The following is a 27,443-nucleotide window of genomic DNA, read 5'->3' as shown; positions in this document are numbered from 1 at the left end:
TTTGTGCATGGACAAAACTAGGAGAAAACCTGCTTGCTAGGAGGGTGGTGAAGCACTGGAACAGGTTACCCAGAGAAGTTGTGGAGTCTCCATCCTTGGCGGTTTTCAAAACCCCGCTAGACGAGCCTTGGCTGGGATGATGTAGTTGGGGCTGGCCCTGCTTGGAGCAGGGGTTTGGACTAGACATGACCTCCTGAGCTCCCTCCAACCCTCATTGAGTACGATTCTAAAACATAACCGAAAGGTTTAACAATCCAGAATTGCGATATTTAATCTTCATCTACTCCAGAATCGCCTATCTGGAATCTAGTAGCAGAAGCCTTAGATGAAGGTTGCAAGGATCACTGCAGTGGACAATTCACTTTCTAAAAGGAAGTTATCTGCGTCTCCAGCACTAGGATTATTTCCTGAAGCAAAGATACTGTAGAGTGGAGTAAAAATTGGGATTTCCATCCCTGGGAAATTCCAGAGCTTCAAAGTGGAACAAAAAGGTGACATTCGTCTATTTTTCACGGAACAAAAATCCTCCTCCTAAAAGCAATTCAGTAATGTATAAGTGTGGCTATACTTTTGATCAACACAACATATTTCAATTTCCCTCAAATCACAGGGTCCTGTTCGCTAAGCTGAGATGAGCCCAAATGCTTTGTTTCAAGTCAGTTAAATATTGACTGCATTTTTCAATGAGGTCACATTGTTTTATGAGGATTGTCATTCAGGAGCCCCAGGCTCCCATTCTCCCCTATGGGTCAGGTGGTGTGCTTGGACTACATTACCCGTTATGCATCTAGTCTGATTCCCATGATGCAACAAGCAATTTGGCCAGAGGGAGCTCTGCATTGCATTACCAGAAGATGTGGTCCTCCTCTACGTGGTCCTGGCCCACGGGGAAAAAAATGCAGGCATTTATGTGCTGCTAGACTAGAGAGATGGCATGTAATGTTTTCTTGTACTTACTCAAATGAAAGATTTCAGGTCAGTTCATAAAATGGACTATTTCGATTTGAGTTAAACTTCTACTATTCAAATTTGAAGTGACAGAAACACTCTGGAGCTAGTCAGGAATTTTCCCTCGGAAAAAAAAAGAAACCATTCTGTTGGAAATTGATATTTCTACAGAACGATCAAGATTTTCCCCAGGAAAATATGATTTTTTTTTCTCCTGAAGATTATCTATTTTCCATAGCTATTTGAGACAGCTGAATGAAAACTGGCTTTTCTGCCCTGTGGGAAATCTCGGTGTTTCATCTCGATTTGGGATGAAAAATAGAAAAAGATTTTCACAAAACAAAACATCTCAAAAATCTGATTCAGTTTTGTCAAAACAAAACACTGAGCACATTTATACAAGCCTCAATGCTCAGTAGACTAACGGCATGAAAACCGCACTATTGCGCTAACACGCAGTCGAATTAGTCTACTGCACGTTGGTGCTGCTTAAAAGGCGCACGCCAGCACTACTGCACAGTAGCGGTGGTTCCTGCGCATTTAGTTAGTACCTGTTATTACAGGACCTACATTTAATGCGCAGTAACCACCGCGCATTCATGCACATGTAGACATGCCCACTGGAAACATCGGGGAGATGCACTCCAGCCATGAAACCTGGCCCTCGAGGGACAACGGAGGTATGGGGTACATATACCATAGCTCCCAACATGCACTGCAGCATTGTAGGCAAACACAGCATTAAGTCAAACTGACTTAAAACTGAGCAAGTCCAGGTCAACACACCATCCGGTTTGATTCAGATCAAACTGGCCCAAAGCAGAATATTTTATTTTAATTTGCCCGATAATAAATAATTTGCCTTAATTTACCTGATATTTTAGTTAATTGGCCTGATTAAATTTTATTTTAGTTAATTGGCCTGATATTTTATTTAGTTGGCCCTCTTAGGAAGCTGGATCTGTATCTTGCCAACCCCTGATCTAGTCCAACCTCCCGCTCAAGGCAGGACCATTCCCATCCAAAGCATCCCATCTTGTTTCACCCGTTCTGAAAACTATATAGACAACCCTCTCACACAACTACAAGGCACAATGACTCCAAACGCTAAGAGCAGCCTCACCTGTCATGGGAAAAGCAGGGGCACATTTTATTAAATTAAGGTATAATGTTATTAAGGTATGTAATTAAATATTATTAAGATATAGTTGATAGCATAGAATCATCAAATCACAGAGAAGTGGGGCTGGAAGGAACCTCCAAAGGTCATCTAGTCCAGCCCCTGCCTCAGGCAGAGTCATCCCTACCTTAATTTAATTAAACTAACATATTTAAACATCTTTTTTTCCCCTGGATGCCAAGGAGCTGGACAGGTAATCCAGAAACCCTTCTCATCAAATGAAATGTTCTGAAATCCCATGCATTTTAGACATTTGATGAAAAAGCAGAAGTATGACTATACTCGACTTTTATTAATATGAACGTAATATGAATTGCTGTCACCGATTACAACTAACATTTACTTTGTTATGGGTTCGCATCTGAATCCAGCTGATCCCAACTACAAGATCACAATCAGAAGGTGATAGATGCATTTGCTTTCTGCAGCAGCTAACAATGACAGCCTTTAAATTTCCTTGGGAGATTGAATTGATAGTGCCGAAAGCTGACGGTGGTGCTTGTATTTCTCCGAGAGGAGAGTTAATAAATGTTTATGCTCCTCGGATTAATGTCTCTGAAAGCTTCTCTCCAGAACCTTGGAAACGGTCCTGAAAAGGTCCTGGGGGCTGGTCAGGAAAGCACCTGATGCTTAGGCCTGGAAGTCTGTTGAGTCGATTAGTCTGAGACCCCCGCAGCAAGTACAAGTGCTTGGGCATGGAGAGGAAGGGCATTAACCTGTTTTTTTCCAGCCCTGTCATGCACTGGATCCAGATCTGCCTTGTAAGGCACCTCCGTTGATTTGATCCAAATAGACACAGCTAGGCACCTAGGATCTCACAGGGCGCTTGTACACGTTATGCGTTGCTTAGATGCACATCACAAAACGCCTCCAAAAATAAAAAAAAAAAAATCAAAAAAAAAAAAAATCGCCGTTTCGCTAGATTACTCGCATGTGAAAATATACCTTGATGCCTTTTTAGCCTGGTAGATTTTGATTTATCGTGGTAAATTAGACCACCTCCGATATGTTTTATTTTTAGCGGGGCCAATAGAGTCAGAGGAAAGAGTTAGTTGTCACCAGAAGCAATCCAACCTGAGAGCTAAGCAAGGAGCCGCCTAAAACTCACCAAGAAATACGCCGCACCAGGCTCTGTCCGGACTCCCATCACTCCTTGAGCACACGGTAGGCACTTCCATTAACCATGAGCTCAAAGCCCAGTGGTGAGGGCGCTCCCTTGAGAAATGGGACATGTGGGAGTGAATCCCCTTAGGCTGGAAAGAGCCTAAAAACAGATTTCCCACTTCTTGGGCATGTGCTGTAGCCACTACGCTGTTATGCCACAGAGGAGCCGTACCGCTGTCACCTTCCTGGACAAAAGTGGCTGTGGAGGCCTCAAGCTATACTGAACTGGATGCTTTCAGGGCTAGTCAAGCAGGGCTGCGTGGACTGAGGACGCAGGCAGACTTCGGGTTCCTCCCAGCTCCGAGCTGGATCGAGCACAGCTTGGGGAGGATCAGGCACTAGGCTGCCCAGACCCAATTGCTTCTGAGCATGCTCAGAAACATACACATCAATGCCTAGGGGGTCTTGGCGGGCCAAAACAGAGGTGCTAAATGAAGGGTTTTGCAGGAGTGGGTTTGATCTGGATCATTTGTCATGCTCTAAGCATCTTAATGCCACCTAAGTTCTATTCAGGATCTGGACCTTAGTCCCTCTGTGCCTTAGTTTTCCATCTGTGAAATGGGGATAACAGCATTCCCGCTCCCTCCCAGGGGATTAGGAGGATAAATCTTTTAAAGACAATGAAACCAAACTAAGGATTTACCCAAAGCCGCTTGAAAGATCCTCCTTCACCATCGTGGACAGTGATGCTGGCTCTAGACTTTTGGGACCATGCTCACCAGTCCTCTCAGGCTGCTTTGTGCCACCCTTCTCATCATCCAGTGCTGACAGGTTGGGCGAGGCGAGTGTATGGCTCCTGGGTCCTTCTAAAAAACTTGGACATCATTTTTAAAGGAGCAACATTTTTTTTCCCCCGCTGAAAAATCCATATCCAGATTGACAGAAACCACACGTAGATTTGTGCAGAACGCATCAAATCGGCTCACCCAGGAAGGGGAAAAAAGCCTCGACTGTGTCCAAAAGGCTCTCTTTCAACACTACCCAATGAAATGCTCTGAATGTCTGGTTGGAAATTGTGCTTTGCTTGGAAATTTACACCAATTATTATTATTATTATTATTATTAAAAAAAGGTTCAAACTGAAAATAAAAATGACTGTTTCCACGTGACATTTTTCCTTTTAAAAATGTTGCATGTCAGCCAACAACCCACCCCAAATCAGTTATTCACATAGCTCCCGTTACCACAGGGCACCGTCCTCTCCAGCCCTGGAAGTAGAATAGACTCTTACAAGCACAGTCTTTACAAGAAAATATGATTTCTTCAAAAAAGAGAAAAAAAGGAAAAGATAAACCTTTCAACTCGCTCCCTGGAGACTAGCTTCTCCTCCCTACTCATTAACAAAAACATGCCCCCATGCTGCCCACAAGAATTTCTTTAGTGGCTGGCAATTGTGTGCTGAAGTCTCTGCTGATAGCGGGCCTGCTAATTTTTTTTCTGCCTCTGCCCATTGGATGCAAAAAGTACATGCTAAAAATATTGAGAATAGAAGTGGTTATTAAGGAGAGAATAGAAATGCCATTTCTGTCCCCAGCCGGCTTCCTTAAGCACTTGCTAGTTTAGTGCTTTGCCTTTATTACTGATGTTGAGTTCCTTATCTGGGGGGGAAGGGGCAGAACAGAAACAGATTAATGATGAGGCTTGTTTCGAGTCGCTGGTTGGTCACATAAGCCAAAGTGGCACATTGGGCTTGGCAAGCTGGACTTCCAGTAGCTCCCAGACCGGGGTTTCCACTGGGCAGGCTCCACCGCGTAGCCGAAGTACCTGGGTTTGAGGGCTAGTGCTTTCCACTCTCTTCTGAACAGCATTGCACTAACCCCACCAACAAAATACACCGATTGCAAGGTCTGAAGGGACTGCTCTGATCCGTGTAAGGGGCAATGGGCAGGTGTATCCCACCCCAATACAGAGCAGTGTCTAGTGACATCGTGCAAAACGGGGAGTGTGGAATTCCCCCCGGTGACGGATGCACCACGCCACGGAGCGAATGAGAGCAGACCTTTCATGTAGTCACGTCTGATGCTTAAATCTGCTGACATCTCATGGGCCATTCTGGGCACCGGGTTTCGAGCTGGATCCTTGCACTTCAATGGGAGCTGGAGATGCATGGGGCAGGGGGCGGCATCTGGTTTTCCCCGTTCTCCTGTGTCGCTGTTCCCTGGAAGCAGAATTTGCTTTTGTGATGCTGACAATAGGTACATGCCAGCGAATGCTGAGCTGGTCACATGCCAGTTGCCATGGAAACTCATAGGATGTATATTCAAGGAGTCTTCCTGAAGGGAAAGAGAGAAGTCGGTTGTGGAGTCAGGGAGGTTAATTGGTGTAGAGATGAAGCCGGGCTCGCTTGGCGAGCGACCCATGGGGCTGCGCGTCGGCTCCGAAGGCTTTACCAGAGGTGGACTCATTAGCTAGCGCTCTGCCTAGGACTACCATGCAGCCACCCACTGCCCTTGCATCCCAGCCCCTTCCATGTGAAACCATTAGCAGAGTCCCTCGTGGACATCCTGGAGCGTCGTAGACCTTAGGGCTGGAAGGGATCTCACAAGATCATCAGGTCTGCCCCTCCTGACTCAATTCTGGCTGGGGATGGGACGAGACAGGCAGGGGAGAAAGGAGGGCACGTACCTGGTCCAGCTCCACCCCAGTTTGGCCATTCACTAGATGTTACGGTGGTCCCAAACCACAAGCCACTTAAGCTTTGAGCTCTTCTTCAGGGTCTCTAGGCACACTCAAGACTCAAGTGCAGAGCCTCTTTCCAGCACCCAGGCCAGAGAGCCGGGGTTTGCGGTCCAAGATACTGGCCCCCACAAGCCCCTTGATGCCCTCAGAGTTTCAGCACACCTCCCGGCACTCCAGCCCCATGGCCGTTCTGGATCACGGTTCAGCTCCTTGGGGGAGCACATGCAAGGCAGCATATACCCCACATCACAGAGTGATAGAAACAGAGATGTGAGGCTGGAAGGGACCTCCAGAGGTCTTGTCCAACCCCCTGCCTGAGGCAGGATCAGTCCTATGCAAACCATCCTATGTAATCCATAATCTAAACTCTGTTTAAGAGTACGGTCAACCCTGACTGACCCTGCCACAGGTAAAGCGGGGGAACCACGGCAGCTAACGTCCTGCTTCTATGACACGTTGTTAATATACCCTCAAGAGATCCAGGGTAGGGTGCCACATCCCCTGCTACAGAGAAAGGCAACCCCCCCCAATCCAGACCAATCTGACCATGGGGTAAAATTCATGGAGCAATCATGGGGCAGTGTTGTCTGAGGTCGAAGAACACCTTTGCTCCTAACTTAAACAGCCTGAGAAATGCACAGAGCTACTGAAGATGGATAATCCCTACATGCCCTTCCATGCTGAAGGTTTTTCTGCACTCCTTAGGTTGGCACTGAACCCTCTGGGATGGTCCAGGGTCTTCCTGGAAAGCTCATCGCTTGCTTCAAACCACTGAACCGTTCCAGCTCCACTTGCCTTTTCTGATCTTCACTGGTGTCATAACAAAGCAGGACACATCTGCTGCAAAACCCGTCCATCCCTTCCCTCCTGCCCAAGACTTCCCAGGTCCTGCCCTAGGCTTCTGTTTATGGATCTCCCTCCTGACAGCTTGGCTTTTTCACCCTATTTTCCACTGCTCCCACCCCTTCTCCACCCATGAGAAGCTGTGTCAGCGAAGATGACTACAGATTCACACAGAGATGCTCATGATACCGCAGTTTTCACAGCAACAGTTGCCTAATGATGTTACGTCAACCAGAATTCATTAGTTAGACATAGGTTCCCCGAACCATTGCAAGGAGAGGGGGAGGCTTGGATGTCGCACTGGCAGTGAGGACCTAAGCTTGCAGCTGGCACGGGGACCTGCCTGGTAGCCGGTGAAAGGACCTGAGCACATAGCTGATGTGCTCACAGGGTTGTGAGCCACAGAGAAAAAAGGCAGTTGCATCTGTACCAGCTGAACCCTGTACATCATCACGGCATTCAGCTCCAGGTTCAATGAAGGAGGGGAACCCAGCCGACAGTGGAAGAAGCCTGCACATGGCTTGTTTTATGCGAGAAGGCCATTGCACATTGGCAACCATATGGATCTCGGCAGAGAAGAAATCTGTGTCCAGTGGCAAGGAGATCTAAGACGACTGGGGTTATTCTTCCACTGCAGGTTTCATCCACTTTTGCAGCCGTTGAGAAGTATACCTTCCATATCTGCCTGCTCCAACATTGAGCTCTTTATGTCATGTTGGACTGCTGTCTATCCGATACCTCACCTTTGACCTTACCACCATGTGCGACTCTTCCAGGAGTACAAAACTCCCAGCAGTGTTGCTCTTAGGGTCATCAGTACATGCAAGCCGCTCTACCCTGTCAAGGTGGCAGTCCACAGAGAGGAATCCCACCCTTTGGGAGAGGAATTCAAGGACCACCACGGCCCAACCATCATACAGAAGGAACAACATTCCTTTGCAAGCTCCAGGAGAAAGAAGGCATATTTGGAAAGTGAATCTCCTTGGCCATCTAATCTCAGGACCCCAAGGCTTTGTTCTATAAGTGGGCTTGTGACCCATCAATAGAAGATGGAGATAATGCCTTGAGAAATTCATAGCATCATAGAAAATGAGGGTTGGGAGGAACCTCAGGAGGTCACATCTGGTCCAACCTCCTGCTTAAAGCAGGACCGGTCCCAACTACATCATCCCAGCCAAGGCTTTGGCAAGCTAGGCCTTAAAAACCTTGAAGCGTGGAGACTCCACCACCTCTCTGGAATGGGTTACCTAGTGCTTCACTATCCTCCTAGTGAGGAAGTTTTTCCTAATATCTGTTGCACTGGATTTATGACACAGATGCCTGGTTCCGGGCAGACCCAAAACCCTCACATGGACCACAACCTCCTCATTCAATAATAGGCAAATGTTATTGCTACACAGCAATAGCAGATAAGAATAATGCAAACAATTCTATATCTACCAGCCCTAGAGCTGTCAGAGTCAAGGTACATCTGGCCAGTACACAAGCTTCACTCTGAGATTTTCTCTTGTATGTCAGATGTCAGCAGCCTGGAGGTTGGAGGCCAAGGGCCCCGCCTCCCCTCCACAGTGGGGTGGGCGAGACAGGCTGGTGGTATGCCCTCCGTTCACGGTGGCCTCGGGTTCCCCTCTCAGGGACCCTTTGTAGCTCCAAAATCCCTTTCTTTTGTATTCTCTTCCCCTCTGATGACTCCTCAACTCTGGTCATTGCTGATTGGTCTCTCCGTGGTCATCATACTGTCCATGTTCTGTACAGTTAGCATATTCCTTTGTTTCACCAACCTATCACATGCACACATCCTAATTGGGGCTTTCCCGGTCTTTCTTCTAATTTGGTCTGTTCCATAAAACAAGAAATCTCAAGGGCTCTGCACTTCAGCACTGTGAGCTGGAGCCACCTTATCTCATGTTATGGAACAGAGTGGTACGTGTCTTTAATTTCCCAGGCTGTGTGTCTGCTGTTTTCAGACACAGTGAGCCTTGAGGAAAAACTGTCAGAAGCAGGCTTTTAGAAATCAATTAACCCTTGCTGTTGCCCTGGACCATTATTCTAATGCATATCTACTTTACCTATAAGCCAGTTCCCAAAGGCAAACCTCTAAATACCATTTTCTAGCCATCGATATCCAATCTAAACCTCCTTGCTGCAGCTTGACACCATTGCTCCTTGTTCTGTCATCTGTTACCACTGAGAACTTGAAGAACAAGGATTCTTCAAGCTGTCCCCTTCCTAGCCAGCATCACTTTGGTCTTGCTTAGGCTTGGCTTAAGCCACCTGCTCTTCCTCCCAGAACTGATTTCCAAATGACACGTTGAAGTTTCAGGAGGGGAGTTGTTGCCTAGGCTGAGGAGGAGATACATGGTGGAGGGTTAACAGCTTTCTTGTGGTGACCAAGCCCGATGGTCATAACTCAGTATTGGAGACAGTAGGAAAGGTAGGTAGCCCTTTGGAGAAGAGGAGCAGTAGTGTTGCTGCCATGCTGTGCTGTCTGCCCTGGATCTTGCAGCCTCTGCCATTATTGTTCTCTCTAGTTTGGGGCCTTTCCTGTCTTTGCAAATGGACATTTCTCCTTTGCCTGGTGGGAATGAACTGATTTAAATAACAGCCAAACTGTATTTTTTATGAAATGCAAGGGTGTCATTTAATCTAAAGACCTGGAGTCATAATATAGTCGAGGTGAGAGCAGTTTGGCCGAATTGTTCACAGCTTAATCCTCTGGGTTCGCAAGATCCAGGAAGTTAGGTCCTCACCTTTGTAAGGTAAAACTTATTATTATAAAATGCCCAATTCTTGTGCAGCACAAGGGTCACTTCTAGCTTCAGGCCCCCACAAGAGCCAGCAATGCAGTTGTTGATGAATTACATGAATCGGACAAGTTTTGACCTGATGTGTCTGGGATCAGTTTACCCTCAGGACCCCCCCCCCCCCCCCTTTCCTATGTGGTTTCTGAAGGATGGAGCACACCAGGAACTGGACAGACCCTTTATTGCCCCTAACCCTGTCTTGTTAGGGCTTCAGCAGACCTTTGCCCCAGTAAGACCTCAGCTTGAAGCAGGGCTTCCTTCCCCCTTGGCCCTCTTCTCCATAGTTTAAAGAGGTCTCAACTTCTAGCCAGATTCCCCCCCTTCCCTCTGCCTTCTCAGAAGGTAACCAAGCCTGGTTAGGCTGCCATAAATACATCAAGCACAGAGGCTTAAGGCCCTTATGGATCACACCTGGAAGATAAGTCAAGTGACTCGTCTTCCAGGAAGACAGGAAGGTGTAACAATGAGGAGACAAGAAATTGGAAGAGATACCAAAGTAATGAAATAGGGCTTACTTGCCTGGGGGTTTGTGTGATAACTGGTAGTCGGTTCTCTCATGTGATCGCTATAATCTGCTTGGTTTCTATAGTTATTCAATGTATAATGCAGGTATAATATAATACATGTGGCTGCTCCATGACATTTTGGATGTATAAAACTCTGTGCACTTCCCCTCTCCCAGCCAGTCTAATCAGCCAGCTGACAATGATTAATGTCTCTTTTGTTACACTCACTGCATTGTTTCTTTAAGCTCAATTAGCACTGCATGCAGTAAACTAGGGACGAAGCTGAACCGGCCAGACTGGGGCCTGGCCAGCCCAGCCACTCGCAATAGTCATTGCTTCTGCTCCCAGCTCATGGCAACCACTAATCTCTGCAGACCCCTGCAGACTGTTGGAGGGCATGGGGGTGTCCTTTTGCTCCTGTTTCCAGCCATCAAAGCAGAGCTGGTTCTAGATGAGATGAGTCCTCAGTAACATCTGGAGCATCAGCTGTTCTCTGCAGTGGCACCAGCTCTTGGGAATGTTCTTCTTGCCTCTTCCATTTCATTTCCCATGCCTTGGGTCAGTGACACTCACATCCCAGCCCTGCAGCGATTCCCCAAGTGGGGAAGCTTTGGACCCTTTCTGCCCATGGACGTTACTTCTCCATAGTCAGAAAAGTGCATGCTAATGGATGTGGGACCGTGTAGGAGCCCATGTAGCCAAGTGCACATGCAGAGCAGCTGTGCATTGATGATTCTTGCAGTACATGCACGTTGGCCTACTGCAAAGGACTGATGACTTCCATGAAAGCCAAGGCTGACAGCCAGGTCACCTTGATCTGTTCACAGCTCTGCCCTTAGCTTATACACTAAAAGTGCTCGTCTTTTGGGTCTGCATCTTATATCCGTGTCACGCTTGGAGAGCCAAGGATGAGAAGTGCTGCATCAGCAATAGTGCCCAACAGACCTTCAGTGTTGTAGTGATAGAAGTTATCATTTCGAGACCCTCCCTTACTTAGAAGATTACAGAAATTGGGAGATGGTCTCTCAGTAGGCTCATCAGTTTTAGAGAGACCAAGGGTTGCAGAGGTTGCCTGCTGCTCCTCCTCAAGCCAAGTCTTGGTTGTTAGTTCGTCTCTTCATTGTATATCTTTCATCCTTTTGCATGCTGAGGAAAGCCTCCAAATTGCAATGGATCTCTTCGGAGACCAAGCTTTGGGCCTCTCTCTCAACATCAGAAGACTAAAGTGCTTCATCAGCCTGCCCTGGGCCATGAATGTGACCCCCTCCCCAAATTACCAATCAGGGGAAAGACCCTGGAGGTAGCCGAGCACTTCCCCTTCCTCAGTAGCTATCTTTCTCAAATAGCAACCAAGGATAAGGAGATCCAGCACAGGATCCGGTTGCCAAGTGCCTCCTTTGGGCAATTGCTTTGGCATGCGATGAATAAAGACAATTTCTGGAAAGACAGTCTATAATGCAGTCATCATCCCCACTTTCCTCTACGGACGTGAAACATGGGTGACCTACTGTTGTCATCTCAAGATCCTGGAAAGGCACCACCAATGTCGTCTCCAGAAAATCCTCCATATCAAATCAAATGGTCACCACACAAACACCAGCATCCTTGCTGAAGTCAGTGTTACCAGCATGGAGTTGGTGATCCTCAAGCACCAAGCTTTGCTGGACCAGACATTGTGTGTGGATGCCTGGCTCTCAATTCCCAAAACATGTGCTCTACTCCCAGCTTAGTAACGACCCAAGATGATGGCCAGAGGAAGTGCTACAAGGACACGCTGAAGGCAGTCCTCAAGACAACGGATGCCAACATCAAGTGTTGGAAGGAGCTGGCTGCTGACTGACTCCAGTGGTGCCACAACCTCAACCAAGCAGCAGCCCATTTTGAGATAAAGCCTCTTGCCCTCAAAGCAGAGAAGAGGAGGGAAAGGGAGAGGAATCCCAACCTTCAACCTATGGAAAGACCTGAAACTGCTGTGGATGGCTCTGTAGCAAAATAATTGGACTCTTAAGTCATTTCAAGACCCATCAATGAGGCATGGGAGAGATCATTCTCACATCAAGGGATTGCCACTGTTGACAACATTCATGTCCATCTTCATTGAACCTGGTCCTCGCTACAAGTGTCTCCTGTCCACTCACTTTTAATATAATATTCCTCTTGCTGCCTGCAGTACCTTGCATCAAGATGTCCCAATGACCTGTAAGCATGAACAAGCTAAGAAAGGAATTGTGACTGCGGATAGTGATTGGAGATAAAGCATCAGAATAACCAGGAGAGACACGAATGACCCAGTAAGAACCGCACTCCCAAGACTGCCTAAGTTTTTCCTCCCACCCAAGTTTCCAGAACAAGAACAGGCTTGAACCATAGATGTGTCTGCTTGACTGTTCAGGCTGGGCAGATCTGAATAGATGTAGCCGGTTCCTTGTTCACCAGAGAGGCCCTTGGAGGATGAGTGTCACCCTTGAGGAGTCCTTTGGAAGAGTTTCCCCATCATTGCTGGTCTCTTTACGAAAGGGGTGTAATCACCAAGAGGAAAAACCAGGAGGTGAGCAGCTTCCATGCAGGGCACGCACACTACATTGCATTATACTGGAACCTGGGGTGTCACAGCAAAGGCTTGACTGTTAAGACGAACGTGGAAGAAAGTGCTTCCTGGGGATCTCAGCAAACCAGCCCAGAAGGGCATGATCCTGGAAGCCTGCAGAACAGCATTCAAGTCCCTTCTCTGCCGCTGCTCCTCTGTGTGGCCATAGTCACTTCCCTTCTCTGCTCCCAGCTGCATAGCGGCGATAATGATCTTGCTCTCCTTTGTGCAGTACTTTGGGCTCCACAGATGAGAAGGGCTCTGCAAGAGCTGAGCATTGCATAGATCCATGCCCAAGTACTCCAGAGTTAGCCAATGCACAGCCCAGCTCAGGAAGGGCAGGCCTGTTTCCCTGAGGACATGACGGTCCGCATGAGATGTGGTGCCACACTGCCACAGCAGTTTGTGGGTGCTCAGTGGAAGTTTTCCACCCATGCCTCCATGCACCCTAACCTGTCTGGGATAATCATTATACCCAGGGTCTAGCACTTAAACGTTGCATCCCTGTGACAGGGTCCTCCCCAGAGGTGCTCACAAAGCCCCTGGAGCCCCCTTAGCCCTTGTCATCTCCCCTTCAACTCATCCGCTGTGCCTTGCTGTAATTATACTTTTGGAAGAGGGAGGCTGCCCCCAGGGCTCCCCAAGCCAGATCTCATGCTCATGAGTACAGGTGTCCCTACTCATCACCTTAAGGGCTAATTACTTGGCCTCCTCCTCTCCCCTTTTAGCCATGCTCAAGTCTCACAGACGCTACCATGGCTTGCTATCCCATGGGCCCTGGCCCTACTCCCAAGCCAGTTGAGACCTCCCCTCCACCACCCCTACTGTCTCGATCCCTACACCACCGGTCTTGCTTACCCCCAGCTCGGCATCAGTCAGGAGCCTTGCTGCTCAGGAGCTCTTCCCTCCACAGCTGTCAGGGCTAGACTGCCTGCTCAGCCCCAGCCCGGGGCTTTTATCCCGCTAGCCCAGCCCCTCTAGGGCATGTGGCTCCTAGCTGCCCCCTTGCCACATCTTCAGGCTGCTTCTCATGCAGGCTGCCTGCTCTTAGCCCAGCCAAGCCTCCTGCTGGAGTCCCCATACCGCAAAGCCAGTTGCCACGTTGTGTTTCAGATCCAATGCCGACTGTTACCAAGTGAGTCACGAGGCACTTGCTTTCTGTCTTTCCCTCTGGAGGTGTTACAGGAGCTCATTATTTCCCTTCCTCTAGTACAAACGAGGTGGGGACCATGCAGCCACCTGGCTGTGAATGAAGGATCAGGCCCCCGACTGGAAACGGGACCCCTCAAGGTCGTTTTGAAGCCTGCTGCCCTTGACAGATGCATGCCCTATGCCTTTTTTTATTTCTTTTTTTTAGCTCTTATGCTAGGGGATAGCTGAATCTGCATGGCAATGAGAACCGGGCTGGTGCTGTGATTAAAGGAGGGAGCCAGAAGAGCAAGGATCTGCCACAGATTTACTGTGTGAGCTGGGAAGGAGCCAAGGCTTCATCCTACAGCTCTTTTGTTCCCAGTGAAACCCTGCTCTCCCTTGCCTGAGGGCTGGCGGGGGCTTCCTTCCCATCATCTCAGACCCCGGGTGCAAGGAAAAGCGGGGGCTGCCTTTTGAATGGTAGCCAGGTGTTTAGAGCACCTGCCTAGGAAGGTGAGAGGCCCTGGGTGCTTCCTCAGCCGGGGGGGTTCAAACCCAGATCATCCACTTTGACTGTGACCCCCTCAGCACAGTCAGGGTACAGGCAACCTCATCCTGCCATTGAAAAAGAGCCAGCGGGGAACATAGAAAGCAAGATGTATAGGGCCAGAAGGAAAGCAACACAAGGGACCCTGGCTCTGCAGCTGAGGGCACTGTTTGGGATTGGGGAGCCCTTGGTTTTGGTCCCTACCCCCAGAACTGGGGGTAAAATGCAAGGTAAGCCTGAGCCCTGAGACTGCTCCCTCCCAGCTAAATGTCTAACCGCTAGGCTGCAGCATCAGGCTCTCTCCTCCTGTCTCCTGAGGCTTTGCCCAGGGGTCTGGCTTCTCCAAAAGGAGTTTCCCAGCCTGTTGCACTGTCAGGGACCAGGGCATGGGTGGTCAAGGTAGGTCACCTGGGAGGTGAGACCAGGGTCCAGGCTGAGAGCTGCGTCAGGGCTGGAGAACCAAGAACCTGAATCAGGGTTGAGCGTGGAGCAATGAGGGACCGGGACCACAGCACGATGGCCTCTGCCCCACTGCTGCCTGCTCATGGGCTCATGAAGGTAGAGCCTCTTCCTACAGCTCGGGAGTCAGCTCAGCCAAGCACCATGGAGGAACAGGAGCCCAGACCCATCTGGCTCACTCTAGACACCTCCCTGCTCAGCCCCTGCACACACTGGATCACTGTGCAAAGGCAGCTAGCTCCACCAAGGGATCTACAAGGACCCTGTCCATGTGGGTCACCTCCTGGGGCAAGACCCCCAAGCTCTACCTATGACCAGACCTATGCAGAGGCGCCTACAAGAGGGATCTGGCCCTAAGTGATTTGCCCAAGGTCACACAGGGAGTCAGCGGCAGAGACAAGAAGTGAAGCCAGTTCTCTGGAGTCTCGTGAGCCTCAATGCATGAGTGTGGTGGGGGATGTGTGGGTACCCTGACGATGGAGTTTGGATAGATAGATAGATAGATAGATAGATAGATAGATAGATAGATAGATAGATAGATAGATAGATAGATAGATAGATAGATAGATAGATAGATGTGCGAATACACCTCAGCTGATTCTCCCTCAAGCCATTGCCAAAAATCTTACACACCAAGGAAATGAGCAACCCCCTTGGTCCCATCCATGTGGCCACTGATCATTGGTAACCAGTTTGCAGTTATGCCCCTTTATAAATTTGTGCATCCACACCTTGAATAATGTGTCCAGTCCGTCCCCACACCTCAAAAAGGATATAGGAAAAGTAGAGAAGGTGCAGAGAAGGGCAACAAGGATGATCAGTAGTATGGAGGGTCTTCCATATGAGGAAAGACTAAAGAGGTTAGGCCTATTATTTCAGTTCAGAAAAGAGTCACTTGAGGGGGGACATGATAAGGGTTTTCAAAATGCTAAATGGTGAAGAGAAAGTCAACAGGGATTTACTATTTACGGTCTCTCACAATACAAGAACCAGGGGTTACAACAGGAAACTAGTAGGTAGTCTGTTAAAACTAACAAAAAGAAGTTCTTTTTTTCCCACAGCATGGAAATAAAGTTGCCGCCAGATGTGGCACCAGATGTGGAAGCCGACAGCTTAGCCAGATTCAAAAAGGACTTGGACGTGTGCTTGGAGGAAAGGGGCCGCTACTGAGCAGGGTGTGAGGGGCACGGCTTCTGCATCAGAATATCCTGGACCTTAAATGCTGGAGGCTGCAAGTGAGAGAGGCACAGTGGGGAAAACCTTGCTCAGACCCGGTTCACCCTCCCTTTCTGCATCTACCCTCTGCCCCTGTGTGACACAGGACAGGGGCAAAATGGACCTATGGTCTGACCCGGTACATGGCAGTTCTTCTGTTCTTATGTAAAAATCCCAGTCTCCGAGCGGCTGCCCCCCGCAGCCACCCCGGCGGGTTGCTGGCGCTGCCGGCTGAACAGCTGGGCAGGTCTGCGGTAGCCAGGAACGAGCCGGACGGGTGAGCGCATTCTCCAGCATGACTTACCTTGGCAGGAGGCAGGGTGATTTTTGCAAGCTGATTCCAGAAAGCAGGTGGCTGGGAGCGCCGGCTATGGGCACTGCTACCGGGTGAGGATCGCAGCCACCACAGGTCCCAATCCTGAACCTCTCCTGCAGGCAAACACCCGCTTGACTCACAGCACCTTGTATCCCATGACCAGAGTTAAACATGAATCTGTTATCCCCCTTCCCACCACTGACTCAGCTGCTCTGGACACCAACCAGACCCAGAGCCCCACTTCCTCAGCCCGCACTGCTTGTCCAGCTGCGGATGGAAAATCCTTCTGGTTTCTGGGCACCTGGATTTAGGGTAGTCCCGGGAGAGGTCAAACACATGTGCATGGGGCAGACCTGTAGTGTGAATCCTAGCTGGCTTTGCACACTCAGTGTGGACTCTGGGACCTCTTGAGAGGGCACCGGGGCCTGGACACAGCAGTGATGGATGCATTAGCAAGTGCATGGAGCTGTACAGAAGGTTTTTCAGGCTGTCTGTGATTTAGGGGCCTTGAAAGGGAGCAAGCAGCATCCTTTTAAAAATATGTCTATTCGTTGTCCAAAGAGTCATCTCTCTTTTTAAGCTTTATGCCCTTTGGATTTACTAAAGAAGCCTGCAGCATCCTAAGACAGCTTTGGGCACACACACCCATGGGCAAAATCTCTGGCTCAGCAATTTCCCCAGGGTGGGAGAGGAGAGGTGGGGCTGAATCCATGCCTGAGTGTGGCTTTCCTCCCTTTCTGCTCAGGACACCGGGTTTTGCTAGTACAAGGATATCCCAGGCTACAGCAAGCCAAGCCACCATGCTGGGAACCCAGGCATCGTGCCACCAAGCCACACCGGAGCCTGGCTGTGATCAATAGGAAACTTCATGTCCACATTTCCCTCTAATGACCTCATCCGCATTGTTTCTAGTCTTCGTGAGAGCAGAACAGATCCCTGGTCCACCTGTGACAGATTTCGTGCCCTGCTGGGAGCACAGGTCATTGAATTCATCCTTGCCAAGCCCGTGGAGAGGGGAAGGGGTCAGGAGTCCTCAACTGAAGCAGATAGAAACACCCTGCACTGGGAGTTTTGCTCATTCAGTCCCTGAGCTATTGACTCCGTTAAAGGTATCAAATTAATAAAGCAATGGACACAAGGAGGGCTGTGCAGGCTGGAAACAGGGGTGTCTGCACCTTCTGTCATAGCATCCTAGAAAATGAGGGCTGGAAGGGACCTCAGGAGGTCACATCTAGTCCAAGCAGGACCAGCCCCAACTCCATCATCCCAGCCAAGGCTTCGTTGGGTCTTAAACACCTCCAAGAATGGAGACGCCACAGCGTCTCTCTGTCCTGAAGGATCCCAGCAGAATGAGGCAGCAAATCACTTAACTCATCACCTCCAGGGTGTGATGGAGCAGCTGTATAACAGCACAGTGCAGCACAAAGCCGCAGTTTGGGAGAGGGAGTGGGTGATACGAATGGCCAAACCTAGCCGTGAACCCAGCAGGGAGGATTAAAGAGCCCAAACGGTGACCTCGGGTCTGAGGGTCACCGAACAGAAGTGGCCGGAGGGGGCTGGACCTGCCCGATGCCCTCTGGAGAGGGGGTGCAGAGCGGGCCCGGACGGCGGCTGAACCATCGCTGGAACTTGGTGTTGCTTCGTAATCTTCTCGCGCCTCTTCGCCAGCGGTCTCAGTGCATTTTACAACCATGCTGATTAGCAGCCTACCTGCAATGTGGGGAGGCCGAGTCAGACACAGTCGGAAGTGACTTGCCCGAGGTAACGCAGTGAGTCACCGGGAGAGCCAAGAATAGTCCCCGAGATGCTGCCTTACCTCCCGTTGACCTTGCGGTAGCTTCCCCCCGCTGAGAGCGCGGAGACACGGCGGGCCCGGCACTGTGCATGATCCAGCCCAAACCCGCAGACATGCTCCTCACAGCGAGGGCTGCAGACATCACACACAAGTCTGGATTTCGCCACTCACAAAACCCACCTGACCACCGGCTTTGCCTCGACACGGTCAAGGCCCTTCAGCTCTCCGTGCCTCAGTTGCTCCATCTGTAAAATCAAAAAGCATCTTGCCGCCCATCTTGCTGGGGTCTTCTGATCCCAGCGGTCTTTCCTGCCCAAGTGCAGGGGGGCTGGACCCGATGATCTGTCAGGTCCCTTCCAGCCCCTAACAATTATGAAACTATGAAAATGGGAATAATGATAGTCCTCCCCCCTTCACAGCATCAGCATGCTGAGACTGACTGAAGACGGCTACTAGGCAAGATCTAGGTGCATCTTTCGTGCTCCCTATGTCATGTTAAGATCTGATCTTGTTCAAAATCCCACCAGAGCTTTTAAAATCAGTTCAAGGGGGTCCAAGGCCCACAGCCCCTGGGGCGAAATGCCCCTTCCCATCCTACGTTGAGGAGTTGGATCTGCAGGGTGAAGGTTTGCAGTCCAACACCCCAGCCCAGCTCTGGCATCACCCCTCCCAGCTCCAACCGAGTGAATTAAGGGCTCAAGTTTCAGGGTTCGTGTTTCCTGCTCCTGGCACGGCTCCATAAATTCTGCTTCCTCTTTAGTGAAGCATGGGATGGGAAGAGTCCACCTGGGTCATCAAGTTTATCCCCCTAGATTGGCATGCCCAGGTGAGCCTGGCAAGCAGAGCATGCCCCGCACTGCACAAAGGGATGAAAAACTCCAGTGCTCCCAGTTAGTCTGACTTACGGGGAACTCTGCCTCAGTCCTGGGGACAAAATCAGAGCCCCCCCCATCTCCCATCTCCCATCTCAAGCAGGGACTAACCTCTGCTGCTTCAGTGGAGCACCAAAAATAAAGATACAGGAGTGAAGTCATACATCAGAAGGGAAATATGTCTTCCTGTCCCAGCAGGTGACCGGCCCTGAAGCCAAGGATCAGTGCGCTAACTGCAGTCTCATGCCACAAGTCTTCTAAGCAATGCTAATTATTCAGGGGTAGGGGATGAACCTGCTCCAGGAAGGACCATCATTGCTCCCACCCCAATCGTCCCTACCTGCACACACGGCGCATCCAGTTCTCTACAGCCATGTCCTCGAAAAGGCATCAGGCTCACACAAGGATCCCAAGCGATGACAAGCAATCATCCTGCTGGTCAAAACCACTCTGACCTGCCCCTCTCCTTGGGGGCTGGGTCTCACCCTGAGACCCATTTCTCTGAACCAGTCCAAGAGCTCCCTGCCGCAGACACCTCCCTCATGCACTAGCAGCCACGCAGGGTGATCCCCTTCCTTCCATCCCCCCCCTTGGGGACACCACCTAAAATTCATCTCCAGGATTACGTTGACCCTGTTACATGCCCCCTCCCATGACTTTATCATACTCCATCTTGACACAAATATAAGCTCTTAGGCAAGTGACAAAATATCTAGCCAACTGGCACACTTAGCAGATTGGTGCATGGCATCAAGTTGGGTGGAGATGCAGACGCCCCAGAGGAAAGAGGATACAGAGTGCCCTGGATAGACTGGGAAAATGATGCACCATCAAATCAGATGAGATTCAACAAGTGCAAAGGCCTGTACTTAGGATGAAATAATTGCACGCACACATGCGGACTGGCTGGGCTGCCGGACTGCAGAGAAGGACGCAGGTGACGTCTGCAAGCTGAATATGAGCCACATGTGTGCTCTTGGTGCCAACAGCCGATTGTATCAACAGGAGTGCAATCCCCATCCTTAGAAGTTTTCAAGGACTCTCCATCACTGGAGCTGTTCAAGAAGAGGTGGGGAGATGATCTAGGCATGGCTGGGCCTGTGTTCTCCTATGGCTATTTCTATGGGCTTTGATGGTCACCCCTCTGCCCCCACTTTCTGCTACACATCAGGGTGTTTGCAAGCCTTTTTCCGAAGCATTGGGTGTTGGCTGCTGCCAAGGCTGGGGGCTTTGACAGCTCCTGTTGGGACCAAAGCCAGAGATTCCTAGCTAAAGGGTCAAACTGATGCCATATTTGGGGTCAAATTTTCCCCTGTGGTCAGACTGATATGGACTGGGGGGGAGGGGGGGGTTGCCTTCCTCTCTAGCAGGGGCATGGGATCTCTTGGGCAAATATTGACACGTCACAGAAGCAGGACGTAGGCTGCCCTGGTCCCTCCGCTTTCCCTGTGGCAGGTTCAGGTGGTGTCTTGCATCGCGTCAGGGTTGGCCATAGTCTTACATAGTATTTAGACGATGGATTATATAGGATGATTTGGACAGGGTTGATCCTGCCTCATGCAGCGGGGTTGGACTAGATGTGCCCCCCCTTGACATCCCTTCCAACCTGCACTTTCTACGACTTGCCGCTCCCTCCCAGCCTCGGTGGCATATCTAGCCCCAAACTGAGACGGAGCATGTCCAGCCCCATCCCAGCCAAGCATGTTGTTTTCCAAATGTTGGCATGCAGAAATCCCAGCAAACTCCAAGGGGTTTGGTTCCAACTGGGAATGAGATCCCCGTTTCTTTCGGGGTGGGGGTTTGCTTTGAGCTGGCAGGTGAAGCCAGAACTGCCCCTTCTCCCCTCTCTGGCCCCCAAAGCCCCCCTGGGGCAACCAGACAGGGCAGGGAGGAAAGGGGGGTGGGAGGGATGCTTTCAGGATCCCGGTGAGTCACTGCGGAGCCGGGCTATTTTTAAATGCTCCTCCTCGGAGCCTAGAGGCTGCCGGCGCCTGTGGATCCCTGACCTGAATAGGCACCAGGAGGGCTGGGGGGTGCCAGGCAGCGAGGGGAAGGGCTGGACCCGGGAGAAAAGCAGCGAGTGCAACCCCTGGCTGGCTCGGAGGAGAAAGCGGGGCAGGGAGCCGGGGCATGCAGCTCTGCAGCGGGTGCAAGAGGGGCTCCGGGTGGCGGCTCGGTGGGAGCCCATTGCCGGGCAGGCGGTGGGGGGAGCCCCGGGGGGCTGGGATGGGGCAGATCATGGGGAGGCCCGCGTGCGCGCACACGGGCGGGTCGCGGCGCGGCTCGGCTCGGCTCGGCTCGGCGGGATCCAGCTCGTGTCTCCTGAGCCGCGCGAGTATTTAAAGTCCCCCCCCCTCCCCGCGTGTGTGTGTGCATATGTGTGTGTGTGCGTGCATATACAGACACATACCCCCCGCATTCACATGCACACGCCTATGGATGTGCATGCACTTGCATAGGTGTGTGCGGGTGCAGGACCCTAGAGAAGCGGGGCTGGGACCTCCAGGGGTCACGTCTAGTCCAGCCCCGGCCCGGGGCAGGATCAGCCCGTCCGAACCAGCCCGGACAAACCCAGTGCTGACCTGGTAAGATATACCGCTCGTGGGGCGATAGTGCGCGTGCACACGCACACTCGCAATCGTCCCCCGTGCACCCTCTGCTCCTGTGACACGGGAGACCGGGCAGGACGGGCCCGGGTCTGACCCAGCACGTGGTAGGGCTCGTGTTCTGCTGTGTCCTGTATGCCAATGGGTTACACAACGATACCCCCCACCCCCAAATATGTACTACAGACAGACCCCCGTCTCCGTCTCTCCAAGCATCTCTCTCTGTATCTATGTATCCACCTCACCTTCTGTCCCTGCGTCTACCTATCTACCTGTATACTTATCCTCCATCCATCCATCCATCCATCCATCCATCCATCCATCCTTCTGTCCCTGCGTCTACCTATCTACCTGTATACTTATCATCCATCCATCCATCCATCCATCCTTCTGTCCCTGCGTCTACCTATCTACCTGTATACCTATCCTCCATCCATCCATCCATCCATCCATCCATCCATCCATCCTTCTGTCCCTGCGTCTACCTATCTACCTGTATACTTATCATCCATCCATCCATCCTTCTGTCCCTGCGTCTACCTATCTACCTGTATACTTATCATCCATCCATCCATCCATCCATCCATCCTTCTGTCCCTGCGTCTACCTATCTACCTGTATACTTATCATCCATCCATCCATCCATCCATCCTTCTGTCCCTGCGTCTACCTATCTACCTGTATACTTATCATCCATCCATCCATCCATCCATCCATCCATCCTTCTGTCCCTGCGTCTACCTATCTACCTGTATACTTATCATCCATCCATCCATCCATCCATCCATCCTTCTGTCCCTGCGTCTACCTATCTACCTGTATACCTATCCTCCATCCATCCATCCATCCATCCATCCATCCTTCTGTCCCTGCGTCTACCTATCTACCTGTATACCTATCCTCCATCCCTTTATCCATCCATCCTTCTGTCTCTGTGCCTATCTACATGTTTCTTTATCCCTATCCCTCTCTCTCTCTCTCTCTATCCATCCATCTACCCTTCTGTCCCTCTATCTATCTATCTATCTATCTATCTATCTATCTATCTATCTATCTATCTATCTATCTATCTATCTATCTATCTAAATGAAATACCACTAATATAGATAGATGGATAGGATATCTATCTCTCTACCTACCTACCCATCCACCCTTCTGCGTGTCTACCTACCTCCCTACCTGCCCCCCCCTGCCCATCCATGCCCATGGCCGTGCCCCAATGCCCATGGCCGTGGTCCGCAGCGCGGGCCGGCGGAGCGGAGCGGAGCGGAGCGGGAGCAGGAACAGGAGCAGGAGCAGGAGCGCGGCTGCCGGCCGGAGGCCGCTGACGCGAGAGGGGCGGGGCGGAGCGGACGCGTCACAATGAGAGATTTCCTTATTGGGGCTCCCCGCCCCACATCCTGAGTCCATGTTTGGGCATTTACGTCAGCGCCCGCCCCCTCGGGGACTCCAGAAATGGAGCGGCGCGGCGGGCGGAAGAGCCGCGCGGCGGCGGCGGCTATAAAGGCGGCGGCGCGGAGCAGGGGCTGCCTTCGCCCGCGGAGCTTGCACCGTGCCGGTGCCTGTCCCCGTCCCCGAGCTGCCGCCGGCCCGGCCCGGCCCGGGACATGTTGAGCCTGATGGATTTCTCCTGCCGCGACCCGCTCTTCGCCAAGCCCAAGGCGGGCGCTGCGGCGGGCAGCGAGCCCCCGGCGCCCGGCCAGGCGGACGCCTACCTGCCAGGTAAAGGAGCCCGGCCCGGATCCCTGCGGCGGGAGGGGTGCCAGGGGTCTCCGCCTCCCCTGGGCCAGTGCTGCACCCCAGGGGGCTCGGGCTCGGGCTCGGAGCCACCCGGGGTGCAGCCTCCCCCGGGAGCAGCTCTGCCAGGGTCCCCCTGCTTTGCCTGGGGCAGGTTTGGGCGGGCGCGCGCAGAGTTTGCGCCGGGATGGTCCTGCCCCCGGTCCCACTTCGCCGGGATGCCTGCCCCCATCCATGCCGACCACGTTTCCCCCTTCTCCCCTGCTCTCCAGGTGACTTCTCGGGCTCAGCCATGAGCGGCGACGCTGCCGATTACCTCTGCCTGGCCGGCCAGCCCTCCCCGTCCCTGAGCTACACCGGCAGCTTCTTCATCAAGACGGTGCCCGAGCATCCCCACGACCAGGAGTCCCTCTTCAACCTGATGTCGGGCATCCTGGGCCTCTCGCCGTTCCCCGTCTCCGAAGGCCACCAAAGACACCTGGACTCCCTCTACGCCGGCCCCGAGGCCGTTCCCAACCAGCTGGACCTTTACGGCAACTGCCAGCCCGAGCTGAACATCTCGGTGCAGCCGCCCTTCCCGGAGCAGGGCTACGCCGCCTTCGAGGCAGCCCACCAGGTGCAAAGGTCTCCCAGTTTGGGGGGCTCCTCCCAATGTCTCTTTGAGGCCAAGCTCATGGAGAACAAGCCGGATATCAAGATGCCCCCCAGCTCCCCTCCTCTGGACAAGTTCAAGGCCTGCTCGCAGTGGGAGCCCATGGCGCAGCACCAGGCCTACTTACCCGCCGGGTACCAGCCCTCGGAGGCCTTCCACCCCGGCGACGGCGGGCAGGCCATGTTCCCCCCGCTGGGGTCCAAGATCGAGAACGTGCTGGCGGTGAGCTGCCAGTCCGAGCTCAACAGCCTGTCGGAAGAGCCCTACGGCAGCAATTTGGGGTTTGGGTGTGAGCCGGGCTTCCCGCCTCTCGGCGCCGCCGGGCAGATCCCCCCGGACTTCGGCGACACGAAGCTGCACAACTTTCCTCCCCAGCTGATGCAGGAGTTCGAGTCCTCCTTGGCACAGGCAGAGGTCATCCCAGGCCTGATGAACCCCGGCGAGCTGCTGCATCCTTCCCCGTCCGTCCCTCCCACGGACTTTTTGCCCCACGCGTCCGCCTCGTCAGTCGCCGCGCTGCTCGCTGCCCACCCCGCCCTGCCGCCGCCGCCGGAGCCAAAGAAGAAGACGCGGCGGAGCAAATGCTCTTCCAAGTGCTTCTGCCCCAAGCCCCACGAGAAGGCCTTCGCCTGCCCGGTGGAGAACTGCGTGCGGAGCTTCGCCCGCTCCGACGAGCTCAACCGGCACCTCCGCATCCACACGGGCCACAAGCCCTTCCAGTGCCGCATCTGCCTGAGGAACTTCAGCCGCAGCGACCACCTCACCACCCACATCCGCACGCACACGGGCGAGAAGCCGTTCTCCTGCGACGTCTGCGGCCGCCGCTTCGCCCGCAGCGACGAGAAGAAGAGGCACAGCAAGGTCCACCTGAAGCAGAAAGCCCGGACCGAGGAGAAACTCAAGGGCTTGGGCTTCTACTCCGTGGGCCTGTCGTTTGGGACCCTCTGAAGCCCGGCACCGTATACCAGGTGACATTTTTTTTCTGGGCGCGAGCCCTCTTTGGCGCCTCGAGGAAACGCTCGGGTTGCAGAGTCCGCCCCTGCGGCAGTGGAAAATGCGTGGCCTGCCGGGTCCGTGGGTGCTACCAAGGAGAAGAGAAGAGGCTGTACATAAATGCACGTGTTGGCATGGGGTTGATTGCTCCCACGTGGGCGCTCCCCGCTGCACCGACACAGGCGGCCGAGATCTCATCGGGGCAGGAAAAAGCCGAGGGGAGAGAAACACGGCACGGAGGGGCCGGACGGTTCCTGCGGGCTGCACGGCTGGCGGGCGCAGAGCGCTGTACATACAGGATCCCACCCACTTTATAAACCCTTCCTGGAGGGGCTCCGGCTGCATTTTTGGCATCGGCCGGAGCCTGTTCCCTTTGCCAGGCACTTTAAAAAGGACTTCCAAGCAGATCCATTTTAAGACACCGTCTCTCGGGCCTTGTCCTGGAGCTGCCCTGGGAAGAAGAGCCGGGGACTATTTTACAAGCAAAATGGCTGGGCTCAGCACGATGAGCTGACATGTTAATAATTGAAGGCAACTGCCGTTGTGAGCTGGCAGAGGCTTTGCACAGCCCTGGATCTTGGGGAGGGGCGACTGTACGGTTACTATTATTTTTCTCTTTGTAAAAAAACGAAAAAGAAAAGAAAAAGGGAAAAGCCCAGAATCTCTGAGGAATCTTTCAAAGTGGGTTTATTTTTCCAATTAAAGGTTTGTTCTATTCTAGAAATCTCTGCTGTGGTTTCTTTCCCCCCCACCCCCTCCCTTCAGAGCCCATATAATGGAGCAGTGCCCGTAAGATTGATATAGCACTTCTGAACGCCGGCTCCCACACGCCTTCACAGCCGGGGCTAAATATTCTATGGAGAAGGTTGCTGACTCACAGAGGGACAGATTCTGATCACCTTAAGCCTCACGCATGAAGCTGCCCGACTTGAATGCAAAGGGCTCGGCGTAAGTCTATCAGAATTTGCCCCCCTGGGAAGTTAAGGGACTTGACAAAGGTCGCACGCCCCCATCAGTGGCAGGCAGGGGACTGACTCCTTGTCCTGCCACCATTCGTGCTGGCTCAGAAGCAAAGGCCTGACCGCTAGCCCAGCTGGCTGGTTTTCAAGGAGGTGGACGACGGTCCCATTTGAATCGTGATGAGGGGTCTGGGACGTGGAGGTTGTGATCCTGGTCAGACAGTGCAAAGCACGGGCACGGAAGGATTGCTCGGCCATTGCTCGCAGTGTTGCACGAGCAAAGGAGCATGCTCAGTTCCCTCCTACAGTCTGATCCTAAGAAGTCAAGTGTGGGGGGCTTTGCAAGGCCCTGGGCCCCTGCAAATCCTGCAGAGCTCTAGCATCTGCTGAAAGCAGCAGACATCTAGGGCTCCCCCCTCCTTCTCTCCCATGGCCAATGCTCAGAGAGGTGCTGGCACTATTAGCATTAGCAGGGCATCGTTGCTCTTGCCAGAGAGGAGGAACCAGAGCAAATGCACTGGAAAGGGGTGGGGAAGTAGCAGGGGATGCCCTGAGTCAATGCCCAGCCAGAGAAAAGGGGGCCACAGGCCTCCACAGACTCAAATTCCCCAGCTGGATAGAGGAGCTGGACTGAGCCCCCCCAAGCCCCACCACGGGTCCTCAGTGCACGAGCACCTCGGGGCCCTGGCGCTATGCATGCAGGTAGCACCTCGCCTGGGGAGGAGATGCAGAATGGGCTGGGCCCTGGTAGTGCCCCGATAGTTCCCAGTCCAGCTGTCTCATGGCTGCCAGGGGGCTTATAAAATAAGCCATGCCCTGCGAGGTAGGACAGAGCTCACACCCTCCCTCCATGTACAGAGGCAAACTGAGGCACCAAGAGGTTAAGTGACTCCCCCAGGGAGCCTGTGCTGGAGCAGGGCACAGCTAGAAAGGGTCCTTAGTCCCAAGCTGAGGTCCTGGCTCTGGAGCCGTGCTGCATCTCACTCCGTGTGGCCTCCACCTCGGGACTTGGTCCCAGTGACCAAATGGGCCTTGAGCCATGGCTGATGTCCAGCTTATGTTTCCCCGGGCCAGCCTGTTACTCCTTGGCCTGTCTCCCGTGGGCTCAGAGAACAAAGAGTCTGGTCCCTGCTCAGCTACAGAATCCCTGCATAGCCTTGGTCACATCACTTGGGGGCTGTCATGGAGGGAGGTGCATGCACAGCATGCTAGCTCCTCCACACTGATTCCCAGCCAGGACCCTCTCAGGGAGGGCAAGAGACAGGAAACATCCCCCTCTTCCATCACCTTCGCCCTTCCAGCTGTGGCCGGTCCATGTGCGCACCTGCAGGGAATACCCAGGGCACCACCAGTGCCCACCTGCACCTACTTCCCCATGGCCTATTCAAGCAGACAAACCTATTGCCCCCTGTGCTGAGCTCTGACAGGGTTACAGGAAAGCAGGGCTGGA

At 52.4% G+C, this 27,443-nt stretch overlaps 1 protein-coding gene across 1 annotated transcript; it reads left to right on the top strand.

The window, feature by feature from the left end:
- The first annotated feature begins 23,075 nt into the window (after nt 1-23,075).
- On the top strand, nt 23,076-25,758 carry EGR4 (early growth response 4). The gene is made up of 2 exons (XM_006273994.4): nt 23,076-23,374; nt 23,662-25,758. The coding sequence occupies exons 1-2, from the start codon at nt 23,260-23,262 to the stop codon at nt 24,987-24,989; spliced, it is 1,443 nt and encodes a 480-aa protein (XP_006274056.1). The 5' UTR covers nt 23,076-23,259; the 3' UTR covers nt 24,990-25,758.
- The last annotated feature ends 1,685 nt before the right edge of the window (nt 25,759-27,443 follow it).

The sequence above is a fragment of the Alligator mississippiensis genome, chromosome 2, assembly GCF_030867095.1.
Source record: "Alligator mississippiensis isolate rAllMis1 chromosome 2, rAllMis1, whole genome shotgun sequence".
In the NCBI taxonomy this organism is placed as follows: Eukaryota; Metazoa; Chordata; order Crocodylia; family Alligatoridae; genus Alligator; species Alligator mississippiensis.
The sequence above is the reverse complement of the archived record's forward strand: the minus strand, read 5'-3'. Positions and strand labels throughout refer to the sequence as shown.

Excerpts from the sequence above, each read along its gene's own strand:
- EGR4 (XM_006273994.4), top strand. The coding sequence starts at position 23,260 with ATGTTGAGCCTGATGGATTTCTCCTGCCGCGACCCGCTCTTCGCCAAG. Across the intron at positions 23,375-23,661 it reads GGCGGACGCCTACCTGCCAG|GTGACTTCTCGGGCTCAGCC; the intron begins GTAAAGGAGCCC and ends CCTGCTCTCCAG.